Genomic DNA, 25,661 nt, shown 5'->3' on the forward strand with positions numbered 1-25,661 from the left:
CAGCATCCGGCATTTCTGGTTTTAATTGCGTCTCTGATACAATCCAGACATCAATGTCTTTACTATTCAATTCGGCTTCCAGTTCCACTGCCGCTCGAACTCTGTTCTTAGTTTTGGCCAGACTACATACATTTGTAAATAAAAACTTTGGTACTGCAAGTTCAGAAGCAGTTCGCGAGACGGGGTTCTGCTTCCGCTTGGGAATTGGAACAAGGTTCTTCATATCCCTGGCCGTGATGAATGAGCTCCCATCTCCCGACGGGATGCTATGTCGTTTTTTGATTACATTAATTCACGGCACCCCAACATCAAATTCACTTTCGAAAAAGAGAATGATGGTAAACTCTCCTTTTTTGATATATTTATCGACAACTCTTCGAATGATTGTGTTTTTTCAGTTTTTCATAAAAAAAAAAAACTTACACTGGTCTCCTAACAGATTTCTTTAGTTTTATTCCATCATGTTAAAAAATTGGCCTTATCCGAACTCTTATTGACCACATCTATAAAATCAACAACACCTCTTCCGGCCTTCAAAACGATCTTAATAAACTTTCTGACACTTCAAACGTAATTCTTTTCCTCCGCATATTATTAAGAGAGCTTTCAAGCGGTATCTTTACGGGTCCTCCTCTCAAAATAGCCGGAACATTGATGACAATAATACACGTTACTTTAAACTCCCTTTTGTCGGCTATTATTCTAATATAGCGAACCTTAAAGTCCGACAACTCACTAAGCGCTTTTGCAAATCGGACCTTAATATCAAACTTGTTTTCACTTCTTTTAAAATTAAAAACATGTTCAGTGTTAAAAATCGTACTCCTGATGCTCTAAAATCCATGGTAGTTTACCAATTTACTTGTGCGGGTTGTAATTCCCATTATATTGACGAAACTAGTCGCCACTTCTCTACTGGGATAAAGGAGCACACAGAAAGCGATAAAAACTCGCATATTTTTGAGTATTTCAACACATGTCCTTGTAAGAACAAATACTCCCTTTCTTGCTTTGGCCGTATTCTGGATTCTGCTAACAACTCAATTGATTTAAAACTCAAAAAAGCTTTTTATATAAATAAGACCAAACCTGAACTTAACAAACTACTACCGCTTTTCTAGCGTTTTAGTTCACACCTTTGATGTTTGTTGTCACGTTGTAATTAGTTCCCGCTTTTCTATTATATCATACTGTAAATATTTTATCAACCTACTTAAGTGCTATATAATTACTCACGTTCCACCTTACTTACACAATCTAAATGGCTAACACCCACCTAATCTAAATTTAGATCAGTGGGTTCAAGCCGTGTCAAATGATCATCTAAGTCTTCCCAGTAGCTTATTAAATATGCATAAACATTTCGACCAATCAAATCCCTCACTCATCGGTGAACAACCATTGTGATCGCTGCGAAATGCGTCGGTTAAAGCCCGTCTGCCTTGATGTGAAGAATATTGGGCGCGATGGAAAGAAAACCACTGTATCGATTCCGCTGAGAGTGGATCTTGGTAAGCAGCCTCATAAAAGTACGGAGGAAAATAGTCAGGACACCAACAGTCTAGTAGAACAAGATGTCCCTCTTGACGATCTCGACAAGCAGGAACTCTCAACTCAACAGCAAAATCGTGTTTTGAGTATCTCTGCTAACTGGGAAAAGGTACGGGAAAAGTTGCTGAACTCGTACATCGAAGAACAGCATCTTCCAGACAAGATTAACTGTGTGAACTGTCAAAAGAGCATCGCTACAACACGATGTGAATACTGTGGCCCTCGCCAGTACTTCTGTGTTGAATGTGCACGAGCTCTACATGTCAATCGAAACAAGTTTCATGTACTTGAGCAATGGAAGGTGTGTCTAAATATTTTGGGGCCGGTTGTCTTCTAGCTACTTTTAGTGTAACATATCTGGTTAAACTGTACTTTTATCTACTTCTTACTTTCTTTATTTTATTAGGATGGGGTATTTTCTCCTTTGTATGCAGATGAGGCAACTGTTAGCTATGGCCATACGTGCAGAACCGCAACAGTAAAGCTGTTCAGACTTCTGGATGCCTCAGGTCAGCTCATTTCATTTATAGTGGTTAGAAAATACTAGAATGGTTTTAAAACGAAGCGTTCTTTTTCAATTTTATCTGCTCCTTTGTCACATTTTCCTGCCGCTTGCCTAAAATCAAGAACGCTGATGATAATGATACGATATTTAAATTCTCTCAATATGTCAGGGCCCATAATTGGCTGTCCAATAATTTCTAAGTATTGGACCGGGTAATGTCCTGAATGATTCCACATGCAATTAAGTTTTGTAATGATATGGCTTGCCATTTAAGTCCAAAGAAAAACAATAAACTTGGCTTGCATCTATCTGTAAGAGCCTTTTCTGTCGTGCTGGGAGAATATTGGCCCTTGGACTTTTATGTACAGACCTCGCTGCACTTGGTTTGTACTTTCAAGACCTCGGGGCAATAATTTATTCTCCTAGTATGGCCCTCGCGGTTGGTTAAGGTGTCTACATGGCCCTCAACAAAGTAAGAGGTATGTAAAGCTGTATGTAATGTTTTTTCTTTGTTTGTTTGTTTTGTTTATACTTAACTTCATAAGTTGTTCATTTATTTTTTTATGAATGTCAGGAAATCATCACCTCAAATATGTACAAGTGTGTGATTGTGAGCCGCATGCTGTCACACTCTTGAAATGTCAGTTCTGGCCAGGGTCACCAGCAAATCCCACCACAGGTTTCAGCTTCAAACTGATGGAGTTTGTGGAGAAGGTCTTTCTTCATTGTCAAGTGTCCCTGCTAAACATCACAGAAGTGATCACAGAACTCAATCCTCAGCTACAACCAACACATGTAGGTTCGCTTGCAAAGAGTCTTTTTCAGACATCTGACCAGACTTTTTTTAATTGATTGATTTTGGTTGGACGGTATGTTTTTTTTAGGTGAGCTCAATTTACAGTATCCTTAATTCAGAATGCTTTGAAGAATTCAGGTATGTGTGGTTATAGGTTGAGAGTATCAAAGCTGCTAATTTGTGGACGTACAAGGTCTACTAAGGTATTATTGATATTAGAAGTAATAAAATTATTACTACTATTATTATTGTTGTTGTTCTTGTTATATTATTGTTATTATTATTAATTAATATTATTATTATTATTAGTAGTAGTAGTAGTAGTAGTAGTAGTAGTAATAGTAATAGTAAAGGCAGTCACAATATGATTTACAAGTGCTTCTTTATATAATTATTATATTTCTTTATTTATTATCTAGTTGCCCAGCTTAAATATATAGCTGTCAAACTCATGCTTTGCTTTTGTCGCTTTTGTGTTCATATGATTCAAAGATACATTGACTGTTTGTTTTAAGGTGAATATTCCATTTACATTAATTTACAAGACATATTTCTTGCTGTACATGTACATCTACTGACTTGCTGTAAGAAAAGAATTAGTCCTAATTGACATTTTGTTGTTTTCACGTGAAGGTATTTCATGCATCAGTACAAGCATTGTACAAACTACAATGCAAATTTGTACAATGGAGCTTGGTGTCCTATATGTCCAAGGGTAACTATACATTGTAATTTGTTCTGAAGAGTAGCTTGCACTTGAGGAATATTATTATGGCATTCATTTTGGGGCACACAAAATGCACTCATCTTTAGACTAGTGCTGTAGTTCTGCAGTATTCATTTTAAGTTGTTGTTGCTGTTCTGTTTTAGATCTATTTTTCTCTTTTCCCCTCTCTTTTGAATAGGATGATGGTGTACTCATTGAAAGCATGGATGGGTGCTTTGGATTGTGTAGAAAAAAGGACAAAGGGCATGATTTAGGAACACCCAAACATGGAACACTCCTATTTGCAGACCAGGATGATGTTGACAATTTTGTCAACAGTTATGGCAAAGCTGGAGCAGACATGGAACAGGTCTGTATATAAGGTGATGCAATGCTCAGATGTTAATTTGAGAACTGTATGATTTTCTTTTTGGCCCTTTGAATTCAAGATTTTCTGTTTTTGTCCCTTGTTTATCACAGAACTGCAGTAATTTCCATGCTGGAGAGGTTCTTTCAGCTTTAAGATCAAAAGGCAAAAACAAACTCTTTGATGAGAAAGGTGTCTTTGGGCGAGTATGCAGACATGACTTTCCTAAAGGATTCCTTAACATAAAGCATGGTGAAAGGTATGGAGTATAATTATGTAAATACATTTTACCTAATGTTGTGCTCAATCCTACATGTATTGTCTCTTAGAATTACATGATAGAGCCATGATTATTATGAATTTGTCGAGCTGACAATTAGCACACTTGTATATACAGGAGCATCCTATGATTTTTTACACTAATAGCATCATCATTGTATAACTTTGTTTTAAATTTGAATGTCATATTATAGGAAAAATAAAAAATTTGTCTTAGATTTTGTGTAAAAAGATTTAAAAGAAAAAATTGGTTATTGATTCACCTTTTCAATAATCTTTTCTCTCTACAGAATATCATACTCTGTTTGTGAGCTTAAGAGACTTAGAAGTCTTAATGAGAGCACCAGAAGCAGGGTAATCATCATGTATGACATCGCTTGTCTATTAGCACACCATTTGAAGGTAAGTAAATTTTTTGAACATGACTGTGCAGGAGGCCAAATGGTATTTCTAAAGTGGTATTTAATTTTGTAGAACTGTCCAAAGTATTTTCTGTTAAATTTGGGATGAAATAAAATAATTTATTACACGACTCGGGAAGTCTATTGCCGGTCAATATTCTCTCAGTATTGGACCAGGCACTTGGGTCCCTTTGAACTTCAGTCGTATAATAAATCTCTTATTAACCAAGCTTGCTCGGGACCGTACTGGAAGAATATCGGCCCTCATTCTTTTTTGTACAGGCCTCACTGCGCTCGGTCCGTACCGTCAAGACCTCAGGCTGATATTCTCCCAATACGGCCCTCGCGCTTGGTTAATAAGATATATTTATTGGAACAGTCTGGAATTATGTGAACTGTGGGAATTAAATGAAGATGTAATCGACAGAGTTATGAAATGAATTTTGAGCAGTTGGCTCAATCAAATAAAACTTCATTTTTGCAGCTCACTTTAGTCCATTGCCTGTTTCATCACTTCCTCTCGTGGGTACTGGCTGGCTCCCAACAGATGGCAGTTCATAGCTCAGTGGATAGAGCATTGTAATGACAATGTGATGGGCTGAAATCCCAATGGGGCCAGATTCGTTTCTTCTTTGTGTTTGGTTAAATTCCCATTATTGCTTACATTTAAATTGCATGAATATCTGTGAGGATCACATCTTAACTTCAGAATAGTTTGTTACTTCTTACACAATTTTCATTTACATGATTATGTTTGTTAGTGTTCATCTCAGGAAAGCCTCTTGGAAGGTGTTGATGTTGCCATACCCATATTCCATTGCTATGGGCACAAGGCATCATTCCAGGTTAGTAATTATATATCAGTTTGACAGTAAATAGCCTGGTGACAATGTGAAGAAATGTGTGGCAATACCACGACATTGGTTAAATACAGTTGTAATTGTAATAAACATCCCATGCTTACCAATGGGTGAGCAGTGTGGGATCAGAAATCTGACAGCAGTTTCCAAAATCAAAAGCAAATGATCTCCAAGGGTCAGTTTAGCAAGCGAGGTAAAATATTTAAGCACATGTACATGTTCCTTTTAGAAGAGTGGCCACCCTACATAAACCTATCAGCTTTGGAAACACCGGCCAGTGAACCTTTACTCGAGGTTTATTTTACCTAAATTGAAAATTATAGTTCTTGAGTATATAGCATGCAGTGTAGGTGGTTTTAGTGGTTGTTATCTTTTGAGTGTTTGTTTTACTGGAAAGTTGGGGCGAGAATGCAATGCGGGAGGAGGTCTCACGCCTACTGGCTTGGTAAACATATTTTTGCTCTAACTCTCCACTGTTTTCCTAATTCAAGATGGTGCTTTGAAGACTCGATTTGGAAATATCATTCACACTGCTAAAATCTGCCTGCGCTGCAGGCTAGTACATGTATTGGCGGACTATCTCATGCAAGGCCCATGCCATATTGATTCTTAGGTTTATCTTCAATGTGATTGTCTGTAGATCCAATACAGTCCAAGAAGGATCAAGGGAACTGGATTGACAGATGGTGAAGGGGTGGAAAGGTTATGGTCCTTTCTGCGCAGGTTTTCCTCTGTCACTAAAGAAATGAGTGCTCACAAGAGGACAGATGTTTTGACTGATGGGCTTCTTCACTATGCCCAACATTTGTATCACAAATTTGGTATGGTTAATTTTATTGAACACATAACTTTCACGTTTCTGTAGGTTTTGCTGAAAAGTAGAAGATATATCAACTATTGACCAGACCTTTAGCTGGACAGCTTTATCTACGTACGCTGTGTTTTCTGTCGTATAAGTTGCAATTCTTCATGTTTTCAATAAGGACGTGTGTTAAGATGTAAGTCGTGGTTGATTAACTTTCATAAGCACACATTAAACTGATTCCTTTCAATGTTCACAGGTGTTACTCTAAAAGCAAAGTTTGCTAGGGCAGAAACTCTTCTACATGATGTAAGTGCAAAGCTTGAGGAACTCACTGAAAAACTTCCAGGTATACATTTTAAACTTTTTTTTTTCACTCATTGCATTGAAAAACAGCACAATGACTTACATGCATGCGTTTCTGGCCGATTATTGCAATACAATTTGTAATATTTTACCTGTACTAGGTTGTGATGATGATGTGATACAAGAGTGGCAAAAGGAAGAAGTGGAAGCGCTGAAACCAAAAGAACACGGTAGTTTTATTCCTCAGCATTTATTACAAATCAGTAGGGAAAACCTGAGTTTTTTTGTATTCACTAATACATTATTAATCTGTCACAGGATTAACACTGCAGTGGGACGAATCATATGTCAGCTTGCTCCTTATGTCTAAAAAACTCAGGTAAATAGTGTGGAAGTACCACCTACCAAATTCATGATTTACATTATAGCGAGTACCTGAGCTTTTCGAAAGTGATTAATGTTGTAAAAGGCGCAATTTCCTACCTAACCAATCGTTGTGGTAGACTACGTGAAACTAATCTTTTAGTTGATTCATGGCATTAGCTATAATCCTTTGTGACTTCGGCTTGAATAGAGATGTTTTGTATAGCTTTCTTCAGTCAAACCCAGTATGGTCAAGTCAGGTAAAAAACTAGTCAGCTCAGTGGTACTTAATAAATATACTTTGGAGCCAACTTTGTTGTTGTTAGTCATTGCTGCGAGGATAGTCAACAGCCGTAAGTAGATCTCGGCCTTCCTGCAGCCAGCGAGTGCCCCCAGGAAAAACCTTTTCCCAGAAGAAGTTTATCGAGTTGTCCCCCATCCGTCCGTTTAGTTGTGAAGGCAAAAACCCGTTTTCACAATAATATAACAAACGTATTCGTACTTCCCTTTCTTTCCACCTTAGCTGATATAATTACTCAGTATTAAACTGAACATATCTTATACTTATCTCCACCCACTTAATTTTTTTTTTTTTCAGAAATGAATTGAACGATGTACAAGATGAAGATGAAGGGAAGGTTGGTGGTAAAAGATGTTGATTCGTTGTGATTCGTGGCCCAGTTGTGGGGTGGTATCTTGGATTCCCCTCAACGTATTGATCATGCTGAGGAAGCAAGAACCTATGCTCATTTGAGTGGTATCGACTATCTTCCAGATGACGAGAAATCAAACGAATTGATGATGGAGGAAGATGTGGACGATGAGGCCTTTGTGTTAGAACTATCATCAGACAGCGAATTATCTGATGATGAATAAAGCTCATTTTGTCTCTGGTGCTTGCCAAAACCATACAGAAACAGCCGTTGTTTTGTTTATGTGCGAGCGCTAATAGTGGGTAAACTTCTCGGAAAACCCAATAAATATCAATTTATTTTATTAGCTTCGCCAACCGCCTGGGACATCACAACAGCTTGCGCCAATTACTGCGGGCCCAGTAAACCCACCCACCCCACCCCAGGGGAGGACATCCACTGACACAGTAATCTCGTGCGTGGGAAATTAACGTCTCCTACCCCCAACCCTGCAGGAGACGGGACCTCCATTTATTCGTCCCTATCCGAGAAGACTAGAATATCTAACCATTCCTTGATTTTATAGAAAGGTAGCAAATTCTTCTCAATTATTTGAAGACCTTGCATGTTGGCCCGGCCGGGGCTCGAACCCTCGACCTCCCGCACAACAGTAATGCGCTCTATCCATTGGGCCAACTGGGCGGCTATACATCGTGTAGGATTGTAATGACTGGCTAATCATCCAATATGTTTTAATAAATTCTCACCGTTGGCAAATTTCATCTTGGTGGTGATTCGTTGCAGTTTTACGTTATTAGGACTATACATAACATGTGTAGAGGGCATATTTCATACGCTAATCGGTGCCGAAGCTCCCTTAACTAACGGACACTCGTAAGTGGACAGCTCTACGTAGCCACCTAGTCAAAACCCCGTTTTATTAGACTCCCATACAGACTCTGTTAGGTTCTGATATGATTGAAAATCATGTTTGTATGGATTGGAGTTCACTGGAGGTACAATTGTAGGCGTGGAAAAGATGTCGGACCATGAGTCACCGTTGTCATGCAATTTTGAGAGGTCCACCATTGTCGAACAAAAACATTAGTCATCTTTGTCGATCTGTACCAAAGGGAATGATAGGTAGACAGAGATTAGCAAGTGTGGGGTGGGTGCCTCGAATATCTACATAAACTCTGTATTTTAATTATCGCTTTATATAACTTAGGTTTGAATACTCTAGTTGATGAGCCAAATACTGAACTCGGTCGTCGTCCTTTAGTACATTGTCAATTCAGACCATCCTTACTGAACTGAAATGACGCATTTTGAGCGTTGCATAGTTTACGTAACCATCACCCGTCCAACAAAACTTTTTAGTTTTTAATTTCAAACTTCATTTGTATCGTTGATCTTATCCATAGAATTCATGCGGTTTTATCTATTTATTAATTTTTATATTGTTAATGTAAATTGTTTCGATAACAGCTGGTCCACATCAGCTATTTTTAGCTGCCTTAATTCAACTGCTATACCAAATAAAGTGTATGTATGTATGTATGTAGATATACCCATGCACCTCCTATCATTCTTAGATGGCAATGGATCTCATTATGTAACCTTGCTATACAGTGTTTAGGCAAAACATATCTGGGTGACATCCATGAAATAGTCAATATGTGCCACATAATTTCCAATTTCTGTTATGTATGATATCAAGTAAAATATATCAGTATATGTCCTTTGTGAGGCCATAACGAAATTGACACACCCGTAACGAAATTAGCACGTGCCGGAATTACTGAGGAAAAGTTATAAGTTGTAATTATTTCAGGCGACTTAACGGATTATGTTGTTAAAATGGTAAACAGGCAGTCAGCGCTACTCTGTAAAAGTGTTCTGCAAATTGCGCAGAGGTTTAACGCGATCAATTGCTAACTCTGGATCTTCGCCTTATTCGTTATGTTGTCGTGTTATTGTACAACAAGTAGCAAATCAACCACAAGTCACACACGACGTCGATCGTCCTCCAACCTCCATGATACTAGACTATTTCTTAAAATATCATTTTCCTGGCGAAGGTAATGTTCAGTAATAGTTTTTATCGACTGATTTCTTCATAAAATTGTTCTAAAGGTTTTTTTTTTTTGTCCTTTCTTAGATAGTCCAGTAGTCGGGTTTAGCACATGATTTCGTTATAGCATATATAACTACCGTATTCCTCTCCAGTGTTCACAATTGTGTGTACGGACGTATGTGTTTAAAGATTATTTTTGACGGTGAATTCATGTTTCTGCAAGAAGATATCATAACAGCTATTTACAGTGGGTTGGCTAACCATGTGAAGTTTTCCTAAATTCTTTTAACGAGATTAGCACGTGCGCTGGTGTCCTTGCGCCATGATGACCATGATAATGTGAAACTTCTCCACTACATCGAGAAGCCATGTTTTTCCGGCAATCAAAGTAACAAACGTGGAAGAATCATTTCATCTAGGTAAAGTTGGGAAGGGGGGGGGGGGAGTTAAGGTGTGAGGCGTGGGAGGAGGGAGAAGGGGAAGGCGAGGAAAAAGAGACGGAACGGTGACGCACTGAGACACCGCGATTAATTTTTCTTTTTTCAATCGATTGCTGCTGAAAAAAAAAAAAAAAAAAAAAAAGAGAAAACGTGTTGTGCGTGGCATATCTTCAAACTACATCTTTGAACTGAAAGACTCGGATCGAAGGCTGAGTAATGTTACAGCTGTCTACCTCTAACCTCAAGACTGGGAACCAGACTCCCAGACAAGCCACAGGGAGGGAGGTCACGAACTTACGCTGCTCTTTGCACCCTTCAATTGAAATGTATTTCCTTTTCGAAAATGGATACGACCCTATTGATCTTGTTGTTCAATTTCGCCAAGAAAAGAAAGTGGCAAAGGATATTGGATTAACGCAAAGAAGACGCTTTCTCGGTTTAATGGAAAATCTTGTTTGCCATTTCCATGAGATCCGAAACGTGGAGTCGACAACCTCCATTCGTACAGGAATGTCAATGGAATTGATAAAGATGAAGATGTCCAACGAGGCCGAAAGCATTTTAAGTCACTTGAATGATCATAACCTGTCAAAGTTGCCACAGCGGAGGAAACGACTAAGGAAAAAAAATTTCTAAATACCCCTGCAGTGTGAGTATGACTTGTAGTTTTCAATGTACCGGACGAGACGGGGTCGCAGGAGGAGGGGTCAAGCAAGGTTTGGGGATTTTGATATTTTCTGTCCAAAAATTGTCATATTTGCCACCCCTGTCAGGACACCGAAATTGGTGAAAAAGGTGTCTAAATCCCTACCTTAGGGCAAGTGAGTGTGGTCATTTATAACGATTGCCAAAATTCATCATGCACCCAAGGGACATGAATGACAGAAAATCAAAACACCTACCTTGGGGACTGCCTTTAGTGTTTGGGTAATAGTATCGGTGATGATGTAATCTAATTAGCATGAAGCACGTGAATGAGGTGGTGTGATGTATATAGAAGGAGTGTGCGAGGAATAAAAGGTGTGTTGCAATGCGGATTCCGTGTGCTCTTTAAGTTCCCTACAAGATACTAAATTTGGCGACGAGGATGCAAGGATTTTATGTCTAATTCTGAGGAGTTGGAAGAAGAAGTGATGGCCACCACATTACAGTTACCTGCTATTCCCCCTTTCTCCGTCTCAAGCGATCAAATGACACTCGGGCAGCGCTGGTCGAAATGGGTTAAAGGTTTGGAATACTTTCTGGTGGCATCTAACATTACCGAAAAGAAACAACGACGTGCTGTCCTGTTGCACTTAGCAGGCCCTGAAGTCCAAACGGTTTTTGAAACTCTCAGTGGTACTGGAGAGGATTACGATACGGCACTTGCGAAATTAACCGAGTACTTTGAGCCGAAGAAGAACATTCCCTTTGAGAGACATGTGTTTCGGCAGGCAGCGCAACAGCCGACTGAAAACATCGATTCGTACGTGACGCGATTACGAAGCCTTGCGAAATCTTGCGAGTATGGAAATGTGGACGAAATGATCCGAGATCAAGTGGTGGGTAGATGCGCCTCGAACAGTCTTCGCCGTCGACTACTACGAGAAACCGACCTAACACTGGATGGGCTTTTACAGATCGCTCGATCAATTGAAGCGTCTGACCTACACGCTACTACAATGGAGGCAGCGCCGGGCTCTTCAGGACGGGTCAACAAGGTCTCGGGCGGATTTCAAAGATCGAGAGGAAGAAACAGTGGAAAGTCACGGTCGTGTCAACCAAAGAATGCGAAGAATTCACGACCACAGAACCATGACACGAGGCAAATTGTCTGTTTTTGTTGTGGACGTGCGGGTCATCGCGCGAAAGATCCTTCGTGTCCTGCAATTGGAAAAGCTTGTAGTAACTGTGGAAAGCAAGGACACTTCGGTGGAGTTTGCAAAGGAGTTCCGAATCGAGCCACTAGTTCTCAGAACGTTGCGCAACAACGGAATGCAAATGGGCTTCGGTACGTGACAACCGAACAAGACCCTGGTTCAGACGATGAATATTTGTGGGCGATTAGGGGCAACATGGACGACAATACTGTGCAAATAACTGTTGAAGGTACATCGATTCCGGTTATTGTTGACTCAGGGGCAAGTGTCAATGTCCTGGACAGTATTACATTCAACCGATTGTCGAATACAGGAGTTGTTCTCAGAAATTCCGATGTCAAAATTTACACGTACGGCTCGAAAACGCCGCTTCCTGTCAAAGGAACATTCCGTGCCAATGTGTCAACAACTCAATTTCACACACAGGCCGACTTCGTGGTTGTTGAAAATTTAAATGCGGGATCATTGTTGGGCAAGGAAACTGCAACGGAGCTTGGGTTACTAAGAGTTGGCCCGGAATACCCGAGCACAGTTAACCAAATTACAGTGAAATCTGTACAAGTGATTGTGGACAAACATAATGCAGTGTTTAACGGCGTTGGCAAACTGCGGGATTATCAATTAAAAATACACATCGACCCAGAAATTTCTCCAGTTGCGCAACCGCAGCGCCGCCTTCCCTTTCACGTTCGTAAGGATGTGGAGAAAAAGCTCAATGAATTGCAAGACCTCGACATTATTGAGGATGTTGACGGTCCAACGCCCTGGGTTTCGCCTTTAGTCGCGGTCCCAAAGTCCAATGGCGAAGTACGGGTTTGCGTCGACATGCGTCGTGCAAACGAAGCTGTGATCAGAGAGCGACATCCAATACCAACACTTGAGGAAACATTGGAAGCACTTAATGGAGCAGCTGTGTTCTCTAAGCTTGATTTGCGATGGGGCTATCATCAGGTCGAACTACACCCAGAGTCTAGAGTGCTTACAACTTTCTCAACACACAAGGGACTTAAGCGTTACAAACGCTTAATATTTGGCTTGTCATCAGCACCAGAAATGTACCAATATGTCATTCAGCAAACTCTTCAAGGAATTCCCGGAGTAAGGAACATTTCTGATGATATTATTGTGTTTGGCTCTGACCAAGACAGTCATGACAGGAATTTGGAACTTACACTTGCACGCCTTGAGAACAAGGGACTTACGCTTAACCGAGAGAAGTGTATCTTTAGTGTTCCAGAATTAGTATTTTTTGGATTTAAGATTTCTGCCGATGGCATTGCACCGGACGACAAGAAGGTTGAAGCGGTGAGGAACGCGCGAACACCACAGAATGCAGCGGAAGTGCGGAGTTTTCTCGGGTTAGTGAACTACTGTGCGCGTTTTATCCCAAACTTTGCAACCCTCGCTGAGCCATTACGGATGCTCACAAGGAGTGATACAGAGTGGGTCTGGGGTAACGCGCAACAAGAGGCATTTCGCCGCCTTCAAGTCATTCTAACCAGTGACTGTGTTGTTGCACATTACGACCAAGCCGCTGAAACGGAGCTGAAAGTTGACGCAAGTCCTGTTGGACTTGGTGCCATTTTGCTGCAGCGACGTGGTGATTGTGTTCATCCTGTGGCATATGCGAGTCGCACGTTAACAGATGTTGAGAGGAGGTATTCTCAGACCGAAAAGGAGGCACTGGCGGTTGTGTGGGCTTGCGAGCGATTTCATATTTACTTTATGGTAAACTGTTCACCCTGTACACGGATCACAAGCCGCTCGAAGTTATTTACAACCCTAAATCCAAGCCACCGCCTCGGATTGAAAGATGGGCACTTCGACTGCAGCCATACACATTTGATGTTGTACACATGGCCGGAAAGACAAACCCAGCTGACGTCCTCTCAAGATTGCCGTTAGAAAACCAACCGTTCCGGGAAAGGAACATTGCCGAAGAATATATTAACTACGTCACAGTCAACGCGGTTCCAAAAGCACTCACACTTGAGCAGATTGCAAATGCTACTGAGGCAGACCCAATACTACAGCAAGTACGATGTTGTCTGAGTGACTGTGAGTGGCCAGACACACCAGAGCTCAGGCCCTACAGGCGGGTCAGAGATGAACTGTGTGTGACCAATGGAATCATCTTGCGAGGACATCGTATTGTCATGCCTAGTACCCTCTGGCAAACAACCTTAGCAAATGCACACGAGGGTCACCAAGGCATTGTGCGGACCAAACAGATGGTCAGGGAGAAGGTTTGGTGGCCAGGTATCACACATCAAGTGGAGACAATGGTCAAGGCATGTCTACCCTGTCAATCTGTTGCGGGCAAGTCTACTGCAGAGCCACTCCGACCTACAGTGATGCCTGACAAACCATGGCAAGAGGTACACATCGATCTCTGTGGACCGTTCCCTACAGGAGAAAGTCTCGTGGTTTGTGAAGATGCATGTACGCGCTGGCCTGAAGTAGTCATTGTACGCTCAACTACCTCTGCGGCCATAATCGGACATCTTCGAAAGATATTTGCTGTACATGGGCTTCCAGAGAAAGTAGTCACAGATAACGGTGCAAATCTTGTGTCAGAGGAATTTGAGGTGTACCTGGCAACGCATGGCATCCAGCATCGGAAGGTCACACCCTACTGGCCTCAGGCGAATGCAGGGGTTGAACGATTTAACAGGACAATTGAGAAGGCAATTCGCACTGCGCATGCTGAAGGAAAGGATTGGCGCACTGACATGTTTGCCTTCCTACTGAACTACCGTGCGACACCTCATGCGACTACCGGAGCGTCGCCGGCGTTTCTACATTTAGGACGTGAGATCAGAACCAAAGTCCCACAAGTTGAGACACGGATGTCGAATGCTGTATCTGCTGCAATACAGTCTGCAAAGGGTAAGGACCAACAAGCCAAGCAGCGCACAAAGGTTTATGCAGACAAGAGAAACAGAGCGAGTCCATCAGACATCAAATCAGGAGACAAAGTGTTGCTACAGCAGGCGCGGCAGAACAAGCTATCAACGCTGTATGACCCTCAACCCTACACAGTGCTAGAACGTAAGGGACCGAGCCTTATTCTGCAGCGAAGAAATGGACGTGTGTTCATGCGCAATGTATCGCATGTCCACAAGTTACACCAGAACACTGCTGTACGGGAGGAAGATGATTATGTGATGGATTTTGATCTTCCACAGGCAATGAATCCTCCACGGGCAGCGGAACAAGATACGCGAAGATCTGCTCGTGTCAGACGTGCACCGGCACATCTGAGGGACTATCAGTTACACTGAACAGTTGTCAATGAACTTTGACTGAACAATTGCAAATTTTAGTATGCTAACGAGTTCTGTTGGTTTCGCTTATTTACCGAAAATAGCACCAGGGATTATAGCTGAGTTTAAATTCAATCAAGGGAGGGATTTAGTGTTTGGGTAATAGTATCGGTGATGACGTAATCTAATTAGCATGAAGCACGTGAATGAGGTGGTGTGATGTATATAGAAGGAGTGTGCGAGGAATAAAAGGTGTGTTGCAATGCGGATTCCGTGTGCTCTTTAAGTTCCCTACAAGATACTAAACTGCCCTCACAGTCAAATTTCCATGGCTAGCCTAGCAACCCCCTTCTCCTTGGGCTTTATGTTAAAAGGTACATATGTAGCACTATGATGTATAACTGTAAACAAAAGACACTCATCTTGGTACTCAAAAGGATTCAAACCACAAAGGTGGTGGAGTCTGTACAGTGGTGTGAGAATGACATCTAGAATTATACCTTTAAGATGTTGATTTTGGCCCATCCTTTCCTATCATAAGAAAATACTTTGGGAAACAATCTGCAACATTGCTGGATTATTATTTTATTAGCACAGCAGTGTATGGGAATCTGGAATTTTATTTGCACAAAACAATGTTACATACGAATAGATCACTCTTTGCAGAGAGATATTTGCAGGTGATATGTTGATGCTTGGCCTATCTAGATCTAATGATGATCTCAGCTACCTGTCATTTTGCAATTAAAAGCTAAGCAGTCATGATGATTCAAAATGAAATATTCACATATCTATTTTGCTATAATTTTATTTCCAGATTTGCCAGAAGGAATACAATAATCTTTCAAACCATTTGAAGCATGCACATAAGCTGAGTAAGAGTGAAGTTGAGGGGCTAAATAGGGAAAAGAATCAGGAAAAGGGCAAAGGAAATCAGGAAAATAGGTAATTTATTAAATTTCCTATTGTTCTGAGTTCTGCTTTCAAGAGGATTGTGTTCATTGTAGTTACATAGATTTAAGTGTTTTCTCTACGGTAAACAGCATTCTTAACCTTTTTCAATTCATGCTCATTTTGACACATTGCATTTTCCCTATATTTTCAGCAAAACCACGAGGCACATGAGATGTTGTCCACTACGGGGATGTACCTGGGTTGGACGACGCTTCGATTACCACCTACCAAAAGTACACAATATCGGCAAAGATTCTGAAAAGTACTTGTCACTAGTACACAAACGATGCTGAGTTTTAATTTTATGTTAACTTTTTTTTTTTTGTACAAGTGGTCTTTGTTACAAAATATGAAATGCATGTAACGTATTGTTATAATATACAACATATAGGTAATAAATTAAAAGTACTTTATACCACAATTTCTATTCATTTAATATAGAGTCACATACCACTTGGGTTGACCACTGAAAATGATCAACAAATGAGCAAAAAACTTCTAGGCTAATCATTATCTATAGTTTGATAATAGTAACAATTTAAGAACCACGATTAGGATTCTCTGTTTGTCAGCTGGCTATCATTGAAAATTGGCTTTCTGACAGGTTCTTCGAAAAGGATGTTAAATTAAAGTTTATGTTTGAAAAACAAAAAAAAATGCTACCAGTTTGAGTTCCTGTTTTCTGTCTACATATACAGCAGTAGTTACAAATAATTTGGGGGAAGTCATTAGTAGCATAGTCTATAAAATTATATGATGGTGATTGATAATGATTTCAGTGATTTGAGTGGAAAATGAATTCATGAGCTTTGAGTTTTGATATTTTACATTTTTGGATGGAATGTTCCTTTTTTGTTTCATGGATCTTGAAGTTTTGTCTAAATAGCAATTCAAAGATGTGCTCATATGTGGCACTAAAAACTTCTCAATGTTCTTCATATGACTTATGATTTTATGCCTTTATAGTCTTGTGCCCACACTGAATTAAAGTACATAAATATTGTTAAATTTCAAATAATAGTGCTACTTCTTAAGGCAGCATATATTGCATTGTTAAATACTTCAGGTATATTAAAATACTGGTCATCTGAAATTTCTATCCTCTGCAAAAAATATAATGGCCCATAGGGTCCATTTTTGATCAAGTTGGCAATAGTAACACAATCCTGATGATTGTTGAGTAATTTGTAGTTGGATTGGCCTTGTAAGTCAAGCCAATACCCTTTTAGCTTGAAAGTAAATGATGCTTTAACTAGTTTTGATGGATTCTGGATACTGTAGAAAAGCCAGAATTTCTCATCTTCTGACTCAGTAAACACTGGGACAATAAGCCCTTGTGCTTCTGTGGAGTGTTGAATATTAGCACCGACAGCAAGCCATGCATCATCTTCAAAATAAAAACTATATTCATTTAATCTTAGTCTCTCTTCCTGGTCAAGTCTGAACTCCACAACCTCCACATCTTGTTCTTTAATCTTGTCAGACAGTCTAACTACCCTTTCTGCACATTGTCTGTCCACTATCCTGGACAGAAGAGTGACTACTGTTTCAGGCTGAGTTAGAGAGGGAATAACATTCCTGTTGCTTTGCAAGTTGATATCTAAATTATCGGTAATCACAAATTTAATTTCGCTTTTTTTCTCCAGTATGGCCTGGAGTTGCTTAGTGCCATAATGGAAGGGTTTCTTAAAGAAAATGCCATCTGGGAGATTTTCTACTGTAAAACCCCCACGTAGATACGGCACCCTGCTGCCTGGTTTCTTTATTGCTTCACCTACAGTGCAAAAGAAAGAGAAACATTGATTGGTAATGATAATAGCACTGAGTGGAGTAAAATGTAGGAAGTAATTGGGGAAGTAACGAGCCTGAGTACCCCTGAAATGAATGACAGTAAGTCATATTGACCATTTCCACATGTCCCATCATACACTTTCTTTGCTAAAATGTGAGACACAAGGTAGGAATAAGTAATTCAATTTCATTGGCTAGTGCCATTTTCCACTGGATTTTCATTGGCTGCATATTACTGTCAGATTTGATCTGTCCAATTACAAGCAGCTGTAATGATTATCACACAGGCCAAATTGGACAGTTTGCTTATTACAGTATTCAGATTAAGGATCAAATAATCGCTGTTCAGAATCAATCAGGTTTGAGGATTTTGTTATAGACATCATCATCATCTTTGTTGTTACCGCCAGCTAGTTAGTTCAATTGCTTAGAGCACCGGATTGTGTTGTGCGGGCTCAAGGCCCAGTCGGATCAATACTCATGGCCTTAAAATACCTGAGGAGAATTTTCTACCTTTCGATAATATCAAGAAATGGATAGATATTCTAGTCTTCTTGGATAAGGAAGAATAAACTGTAGGCCCCATCTCCTGCAGGGTTAGAGGTAGGAAATGTGAATTTCCCACACACGAGATTACTGTGTGATGGATGTCCTCCACTGGGGTGGGATGTGTGGGGGGAAAGGTGAGGTCGTTACATGGACTGAAGTGGCTGGCAGAGGCGCCTGATAATGTTGACGTCTGATCTCAACCTTAATAACATTGTAAACCTTAGCAATTCAGCCCATGCTGCTATTAAGGTATATATCGAATAAGCCATTCACAACCAATCAGCTAATAATAATAATGATGACAATGATGATGATGATGATGATGACAACAATTACATGTTAATATCTGTACTATAAAGTAAATAATATGTATATTTTTAAACTTACTGTATTTGGGATTGAATAGCTGTTGTACATCTTTGTATGTGAACCTCTCATTGGTGCAAGCTAAATAAATAAAGAGAGAGGTACTATGTAGTTTCTGGTCTATTTTGATAACATATTCACCTTATTTACAATCATGAATAATCTCGTCAATTGGATGACACACTGAATAGTATAAGCTACTGATATAAGCTTCTGCTAAATACAGTTGCATGCTAAAAAATCAACAGAACACTTTCAAAGATGTTTATAATATTACTAATTCAAAGTAATAATATAATACCAAAGTGGTCTCGGAATTTGATGTTGATGTCAGGATTCAGGCATAAAAAAGAGTACCCTGCACTTGAACCAAAGTTGTACACTTGGCCTGAAGTGTCTTGAAAAATCAGAGAAGATTCACAGCCTAAGTCTTCCAGAAACATGATCTGTTGAAGTAGATGAAAAAGTAAAATGTGGCACGAGGATAATTACTCAAAAGGACACAAACATCTGCATGTTCCATTAATTACCACAGAGTATAATTAACAATTATTCGCCAAAGGAGAGGTGAATATCATCAAATAATTCCCGAGACGAAGTAGAGGGGATTATTCCACAATATTCACCGAACCTGAGGTGAATAATTGTTTTAGTATAATTTCAGAGCTGAACAACAGAGAAATTTCTAAAATCATAACATTTTAGTAACACTTACTAACATTTTATTTTAACATTTTATATAAACCATGCAGAGTGGTTTATATAGCATCATATAAGGAACCGCTCGACCAATCAGATTGTTGGAAACTCTTTGCTCAGCTCTGAAATTATACTAACAACAATTAGAAATTATTCATCCACTTTTAATAAAGTTTTAAATTATTCTGAATTTTCATGGTTTATGCTGCCTAATTGGAATTTGACTTAGAGATTATTTCTTAAAGTGATTGAAATCTTTACCTCATTTAGAAGATTTTTCCTGTGAGCTGATATCAACTTAGATTTTTGAGCCTCACTAAGCTCTGAAACATCTGGGGCCTTTAAACTTTCTGCTTTTCCTTTGAACTCATCTTTTTCTGCAGATGTCATGTCATGCCACTTCTTGGCAGCTTCTTTGTTCTTTTGAGACAAAGACAATTTCTTGCACTCATCTAGCAAAAAAAAAATTAAAGTTTTCATTTCCACAGAATATCAATTGAATTAGTTTGATTATTATAGTGTCACTGCATGATTTTCAGTTTCCTCAGCAATCAAAGATCTAACTAAAATTGAAAATAAATTAATCAACCAATCTATTATGTTGTCAAAGGTTAAAAGAAGCTGAGGATGAACACTCTTTTGGGTTACAATATAGAGCTCTGTCGGACCCCCACCCTTGCAAGTACCCCTCCTGGGGTTTAGAAACATTTAACAAAACCACAGTCCATTATTGATTTAAATCTGGTATTCTGGCACCAAAATAAAACTAACATCCAGCAGACAAAGTTAGGAGAGAAAGCTACAATATTCATTTCTTAGAAATAATTCACTGGTAGAGGTTTATTAATGATACCCATAGACGTACAGGCACCCTTGGACTTGGAGGGGGGGACTGTGACCTCCATGCCTGAAAAAATGACACAATTTCCTAATGTGTTAGCATTAAACTGATGCAGAACTGCCTTAAAATTGATTCTAATGTTGCCTGAATTCTAAGCATTTTGCCTGACAAATGCTGAAAAATTCTTTTAAATGGCGGATGGGGGGATTTGCAAACCCATCCCCCAGGATTGTAATGCCTCTAATGTAACCCTATAATTATTTTAGCAATGGTCTATAATAGTTACAATGCATGTAAATAATTTGTTCTTAGTGTTTGAAAACATTATCAGGCCTCTCACCTGACTTGAAATACTCTGAACAGAACATGTTGTAGGAGTGTGAGCCACGTGAACCCGTCGGAATCTTAATTGGCTTTGGAGCTGCTTGTACTCCAGAACTTATCTTTTCCTTTTGTCTAGCATTTCCAATCCATTTCTATATAAATGTATCACATTAAAATAAAGTATTTCAAAATGCCTTAAGCTACAATAGCAACCCTTCCCTTTTCGCCCTCTTTCCCTTGCTGGCCCTATAGAGGCCCAGCCAGGGTGAATTCCTACAAGGGACATGCATGGCCAAAAAAGTAGTGATAGCATAATATATTAAAGTCTGAAAAAATTAAGATCTTGTTCACCAAAATTCCGACAACAACAACAAGGTGGAGAAATATAGACAAAATAATGACACCGTAGCTTTTTAAATTCAGATAAGCAACACAGGGAACCCCCTGGCAGGACCTGACCCTATTAATACCCATGCAAGCTGCACGCAGAAGCTCTGAGCTTGTATACTTTACTTGATCAATAGATTGTATTCGATCCAGAACAGAATGATTGGCTGGCAACAAATTCACAAAGGTAGATCTTCTTGGCATGTACATGGATGTCGAATGGATGATAAATGTAACATTCAACCACTCTAGATTGAGGATGTAACCTAAACTGACGAGCCAGGATTCGATCGTTAGCTAACAGGTTACCTACTATTAACACTTTTAGGTTAGCCTACTTGTCAGCTCCAATTAGCCAAACTTGTGCTCCGGTTAGCCTCAGAGCACTCAGGTTAGCCTAACTAGCTCTTCTGTTGGCCAACAGGGCACTAGGGTTAGCCTACGTTTCACTAAGGTTGCTTACGTTAGCTCTCAATAGGGTAACACAAAATAATTATTCTTTATAATTTATAATAACGAATGAGTAAACGCCTATCTTCTTTTACCGGTATATTCTTGATCATTGATTATACTGCAGACTGCAAGCGTATTTTCGAGCATAAAACGGTACAAAACAATTATTTAAAAGAAAACATGGGAGCTTCCTTTAATTAACGAGGCAAACAATTACCACAACGCCTCATTATGAATAGTACAATCGTACAGTGAACTTCCTTGACCTTGGTGTATGACGGGCAAAATTTTGTTTAAGATTCAATCCTTTAAAAGATAAGTTGGTGCAGTACATAGAGTAAGGGAAGTATAATTCTGAAGGACAATATACCACTACATCATTTACATATGTCGGTGCGCTCTGAAGAAAGCAGCAGTCACCACAATGATCGCTATCATTATTCAACGAGATGTAAATAAGTGGCGGGGTATTCCGCATACATCAAACATGGTAGTGTTTCAGTCCAACTAATAAATATCTTACCTTTACTTGATCAATAGTCAGCCCAGTTTCCGCGGCTGCCACACCAATCTTTCCCGTATTATCAGAACTGCATGTTTTCATGCCGCCGTCATAATATTCTTGTAGTTTTGACTTTTGTACATCGCTTATTTTATTATATGTTCTTTTGCGAGCTCTACTTGTATCCTTGTCAGTCATAGTGACGCAGAAGCGCCAAAAGTACACGACAAAGCCGATAATACCTGAACGTCCAAACCAAGTAGAGCTAGCGAATTCGTAACTATTCGGTAAAGGATTTCCCCTTACGCATTCCAAGTAAAGGAATTTGATTGGTCGAAATGTTTATACATATTTAATAAGCTACTGGGAAGACTTAGATGATCATTTAACACGGCTTGAACCCACTGATCTAAATTAAGATTATATGGGTGTTAGCCATTTAGATTGTGTAAGTAGGCACGTTCAGTTACTCATTGATTGAAGATGGCATAAGCATGCCGAAACATGTCTCTCAAAAAAGTTGTCTATTTCTTACAAGTTCTGAAATATTTGTAGATTGAATTCTTCAATGTAGAATATTAACTCCGCTATTGCACGTTTTACAATCTTTGGCGCTTATTTGCGATATATTACCCAAATACCTGGATTGAAGTTTCTTGGTTCGGAAGAAGTGATTGAGTTGTAACTTCTTCTCACAGTTTCAATTTATTTTCCAGAAGAAAAGTGATGAGGTACACCAAATTGACAGTACCAAATCGAGAAGAAAATGTACAGGACTTAGAGGGGAGGTTTACTGATAAAATGGTGGGATTTGTAGGATTATGAATTATGCAAACTCTCTGAAGTTAGTCCATTAGGCAGATACAGACAGCGAAAACATACTGTTGCGAAATGAAATTTCAATCATGTAAAGAAAAGAAAAGTATCTAGTTATAACAAATAAACCATCGGATATTCTTTTCTGTTTTTTATTGTTATTGTGTGGTAAACTAACTCAGTTTACTCCTCAGTAAGCCTTCATAATTTATATATCCCTCTATGAATGTTCGAAAGGTAATGCCTTTTTTATTGATACATTGAAATTTTTATTTGAATATGATTATTTTTATGACAAATGAACACATGATTGCCAAGACAACAACCCACTAATTCTTTTGGGAGAACAAAAGGTAGAGTTGTTTGAAAGAAACCTTGAAATACACTTTAGCATATTGTGCTCATTTGCACTTTAGCTCTTTTGTATTGTATTATTAAAATGATTATTGCTTCGGAAAGCCCGAGTAAGAACGTGAATCGATCTTTCGTAACCCGAATGACAGCGGAAATACATGTAGCAGATACACGACACCTTTAAGTTATTAACTCTTCGTCATCAAACACGATACGGGTCGCTCATTATGGTGACACTCTAAGCTTGGGTTTCTAGTGTGCGAGATTTTTGATTGTACAGCATTTCATAAAAGGTCCTCAAATACTTACAATTGCAAAATGCTTTTACGATTATAATTCTTTATCCTATGCAACAAAGGTTGCGGAATCGATGTATCGTAGGCCGAATGACGACGGAAATAGCAGATACAGTCAATTCTCTCATAAACGGACAACCTCGGGAGTTGGAAAAGGAATTCTTTAGTAGACTTCTCCGCCAGCAAGTATTATTTCCATAAGCAGACACCAAAGATAAATAGGTTAATAGGATGGAATGAGAATGGAGAATGGGGCATGGGGCATGGGGCATGGGGCATGGGGAATGAGAAATGTAGAATGAGGAATGGGAAATGAGGAACGGGAAAATGAAATGGGAAAGTAAAAATGGGGTATTCATTTTTTATTTTTTTGAGATTTATTGTTTGTCATACATTATTTCGTATTTTTCAGCGGTGACTATCCATATCCACGCTTTTTTCAAAAACTTTCAAAAGAGACATTGAAGGAACGGATTAAATTGCGGATAATAGCGAGATGTTATCCCGACTTGTTTCGCTATTACTATCTGAAGCTAGTAACGAAAATAATTTCTTTGATAATGTCAATTAATTATCCAAAGGAGGGAATAATTTTAATCAAAACCAACAATTGAGACTTCGGTCCGGTGTTCGTTAATATTAATATTATGGGGAGCTTTAAAAAGCTCAGCAGAGCCTGCTAGATCTCTTGCCGTATCTTGTTTATCATGTAGTATGTATTATGTGGTGTAATGAACTATTGAAGGCGAATAAAGAAAGAGATCTTAATCAAAATCAACAATACTCGGTATTTTTTGTACGGACCTCGCTGCGCTCCGTCCGTACTGTCAAGACCTCGGGCCGATACTCTCCCAGTACGGCCCTCGCGCTTGGTTAATAAGATATATATATATCGTCCCCATTCTATTTTTTCATAATTTATATCCTCATGTCATCTCTGCACTTCCTGTTATAAAAACAAAACATTTTGACGTAGAGTATGCAGGACTATAGCACCTTCGGGAAAAATGTAAAATTACTGCCGATCATTAAGGACTCTCTTAGCTTTCCCAGAACTACAACAATCTCCAACAATCTAACTCGTACGAAAGAACCTAACATCAAAGAGGGCTAAAGAAAAATTCTAAATGTTTGGAATAAAACCGATTTTATGGCTGCTGGCGTAAATTTGAAATTGTCGAGCATACTATTTTAACAGCTGCTAGACTCAACATTTTTTGACTATCGTCATCGTTGGCTTAAATCAGTTTCCGCTGTACATATCTGTATCCTTTTAACCTTTCCTAATGTGTATAATTTCTATTCAAGAAAACTGGGTCATTAATATTAATCCAGTCTCGAATTTAGTTGCGAGCTCGATCCACCTTTTTTATTTCCAGCAGAACCGAATATTAACTTCCTTGTCGGATGATAGAGATGATCAGGTAACAGGAAAGTCTAGGTAAATAACTCTCCGGTTTAAAATTATTTACTTCGTTTTTATCATTCCACGTTTATGTCTTTTTACCTAAAACGGTAACGAGAACGCGTAAAATATGCCTCGGTATTACACTGTAGGACAAGGAAAAAAATCAGGCGGAGCAAAAGAATAGCCGCACTAAACGATCCAAACTTTTTATTCTCCTATTTTAGACTTGACTTGATCAGCTCGACAGATTTATTGTGGGTCATAAAGAACACATTTATGGCTTCGCGTACTCCTCATGCGATCGAAACGATGTACAGATATGGCCGTAGGATGGGTTTCGAGAATTAAAATCAAAGTACTAAAAAGTGAAGCGATAGTGGAATAATAAATTCCCTATTCGATGGTTTAATATATGATACGCGCGGGTATTTTGCGATTTGCATTGTATTTCTGCGAGCCCTGAGGGGGCGAGAAAAATTGCTGGCAATTACCAAAATTTCCGCTCGTATTATATGTTAAACCATCGAGTAAAATTTATGTGTATATGAATATATATTTATCTCTACAACATTATTTTTATGTGTATAGCTTTATCCCCATAAAACTGGGCTTTAGTGACGGTCCAGTCCAAAACGTGTCTAGTCGAGCCCAGTCCGAAGTCCAGTTTGAAGTCCCATCCACTCCTTCACTTCCCGCAAAACCAGATATCCT

General features: G+C 39.2%; 1 protein-coding gene, 1 long non-coding RNA gene and 1 pseudogene across 11 annotated transcripts; 2 read left to right on the forward strand and 1 right to left on the reverse strand.

The window, feature by feature from the left end:
- Positions 1-1,239: 1,239 nt before the first annotated feature.
- LOC111330807 (uncharacterized) lies at positions 1,240-8,345 on the forward strand. Of its 9 annotated transcripts, none has more exons than XR_016002148.1 (14): positions 1,240-1,852; positions 1,958-2,060; positions 2,631-2,851; positions 2,941-2,990; positions 3,486-3,567; positions 3,758-3,928; positions 4,039-4,184; positions 4,495-4,606; positions 5,367-5,450; positions 6,106-6,286; positions 6,527-6,576; positions 6,735-6,803; positions 6,892-6,952; positions 7,535-8,345. XR_016002148.1 is itself a non-coding variant. In XM_088762264.1 (14 exons), exons 1-14 carry the CDS (start codon positions 1,418-1,420, stop codon positions 7,593-7,595), a joined length of 1,854 nt encoding a protein of 617 aa, XP_088618390.1. In that variant the 5' UTR covers positions 1,241-1,417; the 3' UTR covers positions 7,596-8,345. The 9 variants fall into 9 exon arrangements, 5 of the variants coding, with proteins under 5 accessions (XP_088618391.1, XP_088618390.1, XP_088618389.1 ...); XM_088762264.1 differs by having other exon boundaries at positions 1,241-1,852; positions 5,379-5,450; positions 6,527-6,616; XM_088762263.1 differs by having other exon boundaries at positions 1,242-1,852; positions 6,527-6,616.
- Positions 8,346-15,986: 7,641 nt separating this feature from the next.
- LOC148730065 (uncharacterized) lies at positions 15,987-17,579 on the forward strand. Its single transcript, XR_016001772.1, has 2 exons — positions 15,987-16,155; positions 16,316-17,579. It is a non-coding gene; the product is annotated as an uncharacterized LOC148730065 (long non-coding RNA).
- On the reverse strand, positions 16,447-22,386 carry LOC148730066 (uncharacterized; annotated as a pseudogene). The gene is made up of 6 exons (XR_016001771.1): positions 22,098-22,386; positions 20,751-20,886; positions 19,831-20,021; positions 19,172-19,316; positions 18,892-18,951; positions 16,447-17,938 (listed from the first exon to the last, which is right to left on the reverse strand). The product of XR_016001771.1 is annotated as an uncharacterized LOC148730066 (transcript).
- Between the last annotated feature and the right edge of the window lie 3,275 nt (positions 22,387-25,661).

This window comes from Stylophora pistillata, chromosome 5, assembly GCF_964205215.1.
Source record: "Stylophora pistillata chromosome 5, jaStyPist1.2, whole genome shotgun sequence".
In the NCBI taxonomy this organism is placed as follows: domain Eukaryota; kingdom Metazoa; phylum Cnidaria; class Anthozoa; order Scleractinia; family Pocilloporidae; genus Stylophora; species Stylophora pistillata.

Coding starts and splice junctions, on each gene's coding strand:
- LOC111330807 (XM_088762263.1), top strand. CDS start 1,418: ATGCGTCGGTTAAAGCCCGTCTGCCTTGATGTGAAGAATATTGGGCGC. Junction 6,287..6,526: donor ACATTTGTATCACAAATTTG/GTATGGTTAATT, acceptor CAATGTTCACAG/GTGTTACTCTAAAAGCAAAG. Junction 6,953..7,534: donor CTTATGTCTAAAAAACTCAG/GTAAATAGTGTG, acceptor TTTTTTTTTCAG/AAATGAATTGAACGATGTAC.